The sequence below is a fragment of the Mus pahari genome, chromosome 23 (genome assembly GCF_900095145.1).
Source record: "Mus pahari chromosome 23, PAHARI_EIJ_v1.1, whole genome shotgun sequence".
Classification (NCBI taxonomy): Eukaryota; Metazoa; Chordata; class Mammalia; order Rodentia; family Muridae; genus Mus; species Mus pahari.
In genome coordinates, this window is record NC_034612.1 from 25,315,575 (window position 1) to 25,324,392 (window position 8,818).

The 8,818-nt window shown below is 53.5% G+C and overlaps 1 protein-coding gene across 8 annotated transcripts in view; it reads left to right on the forward strand.

The window, feature by feature from the left end:
- Mlxipl (MLX interacting protein like) overlaps positions 1-8,388 on the forward strand; it is a 49,428-nt gene extending 41,040 nt beyond the window's left edge. For 3 of the 8 annotated variants that reach the window (XM_029533766.1, XM_029533768.1, XM_029533763.1), the window contains exons 9-16: positions 2,499-3,063; positions 3,290-3,357; positions 3,447-3,603; positions 3,739-3,851; positions 3,956-4,323; positions 4,691-4,814; positions 5,529-5,658; positions 7,528-8,388. In XM_029533766.1, coding sequence (XP_029389626.1) covers positions 2,499-3,063; positions 3,290-3,357; positions 3,447-3,603; positions 3,739-3,851; positions 3,956-4,323; positions 4,691-4,814; positions 5,529-5,658; positions 7,528-7,646 — 1,644 coding nt within the window. In that variant the 3' untranslated portion in view covers positions 7,647-8,388. Of the gene's footprint in view, positions 1-2,498; positions 3,064-3,289; positions 3,358-3,446; positions 3,604-3,738; positions 3,852-3,955; positions 4,324-4,690; positions 4,815-5,528; positions 5,659-7,527 lie in introns of those variants that run through there. The other 5 variants (XM_021186969.2, XM_029533765.1, XM_029533764.1 and 2 more) reach the window with 5 other exon arrangements.
- Positions 8,389-8,818: the final 430 nt, after the last annotated feature.

An 8,818-nucleotide genomic window follows, 5' to 3' on the forward strand; every position in this document is an offset into this window, starting at 1 on the left:
CCAGGCTGGCCTCGAACTCAGAAACCCGCCTGCCTCTGCCTCCTGAGTGCTGGGATTAAAGGCGTGCGCCACCATGCCCGGCCTTGCAGTCGATCTTGAGAGGCCTCGTGATACATGGCTTTGTGAATGGCTGTTTGGAACTGATGAATGAACTAGTGGTAGATGACCCAGTGATGCGCGGCTTTGTGAATGGATGAGCGATTTCTTACATTCGTGGTTGGTCAATGTACAGATGGTAGATGGATAGACAGATAAGAGTATGGATGAGTGGATGGGAGAATAGAGAGTTCAGATAGTTGGATTGCTTGGTAAATGACTCAGCTGACCTGTCAGCTCTCTCATCACCAGGCCACACCTAGAAAAACAACCCCAGGGAAGAAGTTACTCTGCTCCTGGCTTCAGAGGTTCTAGTCTATCCTGGGGGGGGGGGGAGGTGTAACAGAGCTAGGAAGGAAAGATGGAGAGGGTGAGGGTTGGGGGGAGTGCCTTTACTAAATGACTTCCACCCCCCACCCCCCAGTTATTCCATTTGGACCCCCAGTCTATGAGCGGAGCACTCATGGCGTGTCTCCCCCATATTTGTTACTTTTCCCTTTGCTATGACAAGATCCCAGGCTTAAGCAACTTACAGAGAGGTTTATTTGGGATCAGGTTTGAGGGGTACAGCGCAGAAGGTACAAGAGAAGTGCCATGAGGCAGCTGCTCACACTGGGTTAGGGAGCAGAAGGCTGCTACCCAGCTTGCTTGTATTTTCATTTCATGATGATGACGATGACAATGACAATGAGCAGGAGGAGGAGGAGGAGGAGTGTGTGTGTGTGTGTGTGTGTGTGTGTGTGTATACAGGCATGATGTAGAGGCACATGCATGGCATGGCATGTGTGTGGAGGTCAGAGAACAGTTCGAACATAGCAGTTTTCCCCTGCACCATCGTATCATATGCGTCCCAGACACTGAACTCAAGTCAAGGCTTGGTGGTAAGTGTTCTACCCACTGAGCCACTTTACCAGCCCTCATACTTAACATTTTTTAAATTTTATTTTGTGTGTTTTCACATGTGTTTGGGGGGAGGAGTGTCCATGTGGAGGTCAGAGGGTAACCTTCAGGAGTTAGTTCTTTCCTTTCCCCCATGTGAGTTCCTGTGGTCAAATCAGCCTATCAAGCTTGGCGACAAAGCTTTACGTATCTGAGCCATCATGCTGGCCCACATTGCCTTCAGTCTGGTATCCCACCCCCAGGATGAATCTTTTCTCTCTGTTAACCCTCTCGGGAAACATCATCAGGGGCACACCCAAGAGGTGGGTTTCACTAATGCCCTACCCATTTCTTAACCGAATCAGGTTGACCATGACATTTAACCAGCACGCCCCACCTTCTTAGTCAATCCCCTCTGGAAATGCCTCAGAGAAACACCAGGGTACCTCACCCAGCCCTAGACATTCCTCAGTCCTATTAAGTTGACAATCCAGAGTCACCATCTGAGCTGGAGTTGGAGTAGAGAGTTGGGTGAGTTCAGAAATGAGAGAATAAATTGGTAAATGGGTGCAAAAGATGGATGAATGGACAGTTGGGTACATGCATGGATGGATGGATGGATGGATGGATGGATGGATGGATGGATGGATGGATGGATGGGTGGATGGACAGGTGGATGGATGGATGGATGGATGGATGGATGGATGGATGGAAAGGTGGATGGGTAAATGGATGGATGGACGACAGGTGGATGGGTGAATGGATGGATGGACAGGTGGATGGATAGATGGACACACGGGTGGATGAATGGATGGATGGATGGATGGATGGATGGATGGATGGATGGATGGATGGGTGGGCAGGTGGATGGATGGGTGGGTAGATGGTAGGATGCATGGATGGATAAGGAATGACTAAATGGAAGGTTTGGTGAATGCATTAGTGTTTTGTTTTTGTTTTGGTTTGGTTTGGTTTTTGAGATAGGGTTTCTCTGTATAGCGCTGGCTGTTCTAGAACTCACTTTGTAGACCAGGCTGGTCTTGAACTCAGAATTCCGCCTGCCTCTGCCTCCCGAGTTCTGGGATTAAAGGTGTGTGCCACCACTGCCCGGCTGCATTAGTGTTTTGATGGGCGAAGAATAGATAAGTAGGATAGATGGTGGATAATTAGTGGATGGATTAATGGATGACTAGATGGCTAGATAAACGAAGACTAGATTAGTAGCTTTATTGGACAGATTTTTTTGGTGGCTGAGTGGATCATGGATCATCTGTAAGACTGATGTTCTGTGCCATGCCCTTGTGTGTAAGGGTTATGTTGGCCACGGCTGTACATGAAGATGTAATTTCTAAAGTGTGCATGTATGCATATGTGTATGCATGTGCGTGTACATGGATGCATCAATTCTCCTCCATACCCAGTCCAATACATAGCCGGGATAGAGGTTTCCTGGTGGTTGCAAGAAGGTGGCTCCCTCCTCTGCTCTCTGACTATGATCCTGTCTCCCCCTGCCCCTCCCCTAGGCTCGGAACAGCTGCTCTGGACCCTTGGATCCCAGCCCCTTTCTGAGCTCTGAATTCCTTCTTCCTGAAGACCCTAAGACCAAGATCCCTCCTGCTCCTGGACCGACCCCTCTTCTTCCATACCCCACCCCTGTCAAGGTGCATGGCTTAGAGCCCTGCACCCCCTCTCCCTTCCCCACGATGGCTCCGCCCCCCTCTTTGTTGCCAGAAGAATCTCTCCTCTCTGCCAGGTTCCCGTTTACCGCGGTCCCTCCTGCTCCAGGAGTGTCTACACTTCCTGCACCCACAACCTTTGTTCCCACCCCACAGCCTGGCCCTGTCCCCGGCCCCGCCCCCTTCCCTGTAGACCATCTGCCCCATGGGTACCTGGAACCCGTCTTTGGGCCTCACTTCACTGTGCCTCAGGGTATGCAGCCCAGATGCAAGCCCTCCTCCCCATCCCCTGGGGGACAAAAAGCCAGTCCACCCACCTTGGCCTCTGCCACCGCCAGTCCCACTGCCACTGCCACTGCCACTGCCACTGCCAGAGACAACAACCCCTGCCTTACACAGCTGCTCAGGGCAGGTGAGATGGGAGAGGCAAATGGATGAGCTACTGGGAGGAAGCGTGGGAAAGCCTGAAGGGCAGTGGGCTGGGGTTTCAGTGTGGTCCTGGGACACAGAGAAGGTGGAGTGATAATAGGGGTGTGAGCTATGTCTGACAGGGGCATGGGCTGCTGGGGACAAGAAGGGGTCTTAGTTGGTGATGGACTTGATTGGGCCAGTCTAGTCATAGTCCTGCCTGTACCCAGCCAAGCCTGAGAAAGCACTGGAACCTCCGACTGTGCCCAGCACCCTCCTCCGGCCTCCAGAGTCCTCGGTAAGATGGCGATGGCCCGCACTGGGAGGTGTGGGGGGGGGGGTCAGTCCAGGGCCTTTACTCCAACTCTCTGCTCTTCTCCATTCCAGCAGGAAACAGTCTCTGAAATCCCCCGTGCCCGTGCCTTTTTCCCCCCAATCCCGGCCCCTACACCACCCCGGCCACCTCCAGGCCCAGCCACATTGGCTCCTCCCAGGTCCCTGGTTGTCCCCAAAGCGGAGAGGCTCTCGCCTCCAGCCTCCAGCGGTAAATAGGGGCTAGAGGGATCGTGGGTCTTAGGGGATAGGGAGGGGAAGGATGAAGGGGGCAGTGAGTGGGGTCAGGGCAAGGGGATTTTCTCCCTTGTGTGTCGGTCTGTCTGTGGGTCTGTCCCTGCCACAGGCAGTGAGCGGCGACTATCAGGGGATCTCAACTCCATACAACCCCCGGGGGCACTGAGTGTCCACCTGTCTCCCCCTCAAACTGTCCTAAGTCGGGGTCGTGTAGACAACAAGGTATGTGCCATGCCCTGATTCCCCCCCCCCCCCAAGATGCAACTGTCTTCCAGTCCTTCCCCTAGCTCTCTCGCTTAGACTCACTGCCCTTTCTGCTTTCTAAGATGGAGAACCGACGGATCACACACATCTCCGCGGAGCAGAAGAGGCGGTTCAATATTAAGCTAGGATTCGACACCCTGCACGGACTTGTCAGCACGCTCAGTGCCCAACCCAGCCTCAAGGTGAGCCCCCAGCCAGAAATGCACACTCCCATAGAGTCGTGGAACCCCTCCTTGGACCAACACCCAACACCAGCTCCCAGGGCCTGCCAGCACAGAGGCCCACATTGGTGGCGCTCGCAGGTGAGCAAAGCAACCACGCTTCAGAAGACCGCGGAGTACATCCTGATGCTGCAGCAGGAACGGGCAGCCATGCAGGAGGAGGCGCAGCAGCTGCGGGATGAAATAGAAGAGCTCAACGCTGCCATCAAGTAAGCCCAGCCTTGAAAACCTGGAGCGAGCGAGGGGTTAGAGGCGTGGCTCCGAGGTACCACACCTGCCTAGACGACGTCAGTGAAGGCCTGGGGGCGTGGTTCACCAAGAGCGCGCTTTCCTAAATATCGGCTAGTGAGGGTTTGGCAGCGTGGCTCAGTGAGTAGCGACTTCCCAAAACCCTCCACTGAGGTGCTCCGGATGTGGTTTGTCTTAGTGTGCTTACATAGCTGGGTTTCGTCCTCAGCACCTTAAAAAAAAAAAAAAAAAAAAACAAAAAAACAACAACAACAGCAAAAGACCTCAGGGGCTAGGGTGAAGGAGATGTGTCTACATCCTCAGAACAGCGACTCTTCCCGTTCCTAGCTTGTGCCAGCAGCAGCTACCGGCCACCGGGGTGCCCATCACACATCAGCGCTTTGACCAGATGCGGGACATGTTTGATGACTATGTCCGGACGCGCACGCTGCACAACTGGAAGTTCTGGGTAGTATCCTTATTTGGACTGATGGCCTGAGGACTGTGGGGGCTGCTGTAGCTCAGTCAGTCCTGCCTGGGTCTCAGACCTCAGGCTGAGCTGTTGAACACCCCCCTCCCGCGGGAATGGGCTTTGGTTCTGCCCTCTACCGTCAGACCCTGGCATTGCAAGATTGCATGGCAATTGGGGCTAGGAGCTAAGAGGGAGCCAGAGTAGGGGTAGGAGGTTGGGGATGTCCCTGAAGGCAGACTGGAAGGAGTTAAAGTCTAAGTCCTTTGAGGCCTTGGGAAGGTAGGGTACTCTCCCCTGGATTCAGGGTCAAGTTATGTTTGTTTTCCCGTACTAGAGATGGAACATGAGCTCCGTCCCAGCCCTCTTTTAACTTTTTTATTTTGAGACAAATTCTCACTAAGTTGTCCTGGCTAGCCTTGAACTCATGATCCTCCTGCCTCAGCCTCCTAAATGGCTGGGATTGTGGACCTGTGCCATTAGGCCAGTATTCAAGACCTTGACTGAGCCAAGAGATGTGGGACCCACTAATACAGAATGAGGGCTCTGGAGGATAACCCTTGGCGGGAGGGAGGGGGCAGAGTGGCTCTCCACAGGGTCCATGGTTCAACAGTGACAGGCCTTTCTTGGCCCTGGCTTGGGTCAGATGTCACGGTTCTATGTGAAGTGGTGGGATGCTATCTGGACCACTGGTGGGCTCCTTGACTCCAAATCTAGTTCAGCATCCTCATCCGACCTTTATTTGAGTCCTTCAATGGGATGGTGTCTACCGCCAGCTTACACAGCCTCCGCCAGACCTCACTGGCCTGGCTGGAACAGTACTGTTCCCTGCCTGCTCTCCGGCCAAGTACGTCAGACACCTTCCTGCCACTAAACTGTGCTTTGCAGAGCACTGGCCTAGAATCCCCCAGTGAGGGGCTGGGGGCGTGGCTCAGGGTGGAGCCCCTGCCTAGACTCCCCCAGTGAGGGGCTGGGGGCGTGGCTCAGTGGTNGAGCCCCTGCCTAGACTCCCCCAGTGAGGGGCTGGGGGCGTGGCTCAGTGGTAGAGCCCCTGCCTAGAATCCCCCAGTGAGGGGATGGGGGCGTGGCTCAGTGGTAGAGCCCCTGCCTAGAATCCCCTAGTGAAGGACTGGGGCATGGCTTAGCCGAAGAGTGTTTACATCATCATATATAAGATCCTAAGTTCAATCTCCAATGACACACATGTATTTGTGGGATTCCAGAACAGAGAGTTCAAACCCAGCCTGTTTGGTCTCCAAGTCTAGTCTGTCTTGAATACAGCCTAGGATTTGAGGCTGTTTTACCATGTCCCATCCTGAATGGTCCTAGGAAAAGGTCCTAGGGAAGGGCCACCTGTTAAATGTGGGGTAAAAATGGGGTCCCGCGTCCATTCGGGGCTAGGACCACTGGACGAGACAGGAAGCAGGAAGTCTGACTGCACCGTGTACCCCATGGGTCTGCTGTGTGGGTATTGGACTGTGAGAAGCCATGGGATCCCGCTCTGGGGATAGGAAAGGACACAGTCTGGGGTTCCCGTGGAACTGGGGAAGTCGGGCTCTGATTCTCGGGCACCACAGACTGCTGGGCAACACGGAAGAGCCAGTTCTGGGGTCCCTGGGCCTCACAGGAGCAACAGGTTCTCGCTCTCGGACATCCCAGACGCTGCTATATCTCAGAAGAGCTGAGAACATAGTGGGAACCCTCGGGTGGACTCTGACCCAGGGGCCGAAGGGAAAAGGGCAGGAGGAGCGCTCTGGCGGGTGACTGCGGGGAGGACAGTCTGGCTAGCTCAGGAGGCTGGCTCCGTGGCCTGCTGGGAGGATAGACATGCAGCTCTTTAGAGGGAAACCTGCTCCTTTGCTCCAGCACAGTGGGTTCTGATGAGCAGGGACAGTCCAGGGTTTTAAGGTGTTTATTGTAGAAAGGCAGAGAGAAGGAGAGAGTAGAAAGGCAGAGGCCAGCCATGGCCACATGGGGGTGGGGGTGGGGAAGTGAGGGAGAGAAGGAAGGTGAGAGGCGAGAGTAAGAGCAAGAGGGTAAGAGAGGGAGCAAAAGAGAGAGGAGGGGGCAGGCAGCCCCTTTTATAGTGGGCTGGGCTACCTTGCTGTTGCCAGGTAACTGTGTGGAGAAGCATACCTGGCTATTGCCAGGTAAGTGTGGGGGGTGGAGTCTGGACAGCCTACATGTCTGAAGGTCACAGAGTTATGGAGTTGAGTCCTCGAGTCAGAAGCCTATGTCTGGGAACATGGCAAACGGGCCTTCTGTCCCTTGCAGATTAATCTGCTGGGTCTCTGGGGTTTAAACCTAGCTCCGACCAGAAAACAGGCTGTCTTTCACTGTCCTACAGTTTAGCTATCAAGTATTGACTTCATCCCTAACTGTAAAGACATCTGTCTTAGTTAGGGTTTCTACTGCTGTGAAGAGACACCATGACCAAGGTAAATCTTATAAAGAACATTTAACTGGGGCTGGCTTACAGGTTCAGAGGTTCAGGACATTATCATCAAGGCAGGAAGCATGGCAGCATCCAGGTAGGCATGGCACTGGAGGAGCTGAGAGCTCTCCATCTTCATCCAAAGGAAGCCATCTAGGAGGAGGGTCTCAAAGCCCACCCCACAGTGACACACTTCCTCCAACAAGGCCATGATCCCTAACAGTGCCACTCCCTGGGCCAAGTGTATTCAAATCACCACAGCATCTCACTCTCTTTTTCCAGCTGTTCTGAATTCCCTTCGCCAACTCAGCACTTCCACAAGCATCCTGACGGACCCGAGCCTCGTGCCTGAGCAGGCCACACGGGCAGTCACAGAGGGTACCCTGGGCAGACCGTTATAATCCTGGTGAAGGTTTCCAAGCTCCAGGAACAACTTGTGGACACGCTTCTAACAATCCTGGCTGGGCCGTTTCCCTGCAGATCTGGAAGGTTCCAAGTGTTGCACTCGCCACCGCCTTGGGGATGGAGAAGGACCTAGCTCCATCCCTGCAGTGCTGCTAATGCTATGGTCCCTGGTGACTCCTACCCTGTCTTTGGACCTCACTTTAATAACAGAGGGCCCCCGAATGCATTAGCAGCTGCAGCACTGGGGACCTAAGCAGGAGCTCTGATGAGAGATGTCGGTCTGTTTCCTCACAACTTCCTGCTTTGGATAAAGGGTGCCACCCTTAGTTCCTGAGCAGGGAGGCAGAGCAGGAGATCTTCTCTCTTTGCCCTTGCACTAGTGATGTGGGGAGCTACAGGGTGGCTTCCTGGGTGAGGCCACTGGGGTCTGATGCCAGGAGAGAACAGGGCAAGAGGTAACCAGAGCATGGCAGGCATCTTGCATGAATGTCGATGTGTGTGTGCGTATGTGGATTTTATATATATATATATATAAATGTTCTTGATCAATTAAAGCAAAAACTGTCTGCAAAGGTTGGTGTTGGTGTGACTGGCAGTGTGTCTAGGCGTGAATGGTGAAATAGAAGACTGACCCTGTGGGTCATAAACAACCTTTGAGTGCTTTTGATTGGGTATTTTTGTTTTTTGTTTATTCGAGACAGGGTTTCTCTGTGTAGCCCTGGCTGTCCTGGAACTTACCTCCAACTCAGAGAACCACCCACCCCTGCCTCTGGAATGCTGGAATTAAAGGCAGACGCCAGCCACCACCGCCCAGCCCTTTGAGTACTTTTCAATTTGCTTGTAGGCAGATGTGCTCACCTGTGCCTGCGTGTGGAGGCCGGCGGCTGACCTGGGTACCTCCTCCTCGGTGCTCTCTGTCTTCATTTTTAAAATGCTTCAGAATATATTTTAGGACTGGGCATGGTGATGCACACCTTTAATCCCAGTACTTGGGAGGCAGAGGCAGGTTTTTATGAGTGAGACCAGCCTGTTCTGCATATGGAGTTACAGGCCAGCCAGGGCCATATAAGACCCAGTGTGCACACACACACACACACACACACAGAGAGAGAGAGAGAGAGAGAGAGAGAGAGAGAGAGAGAGAGAGAGAGAGAAAGAAAGAGAGAGA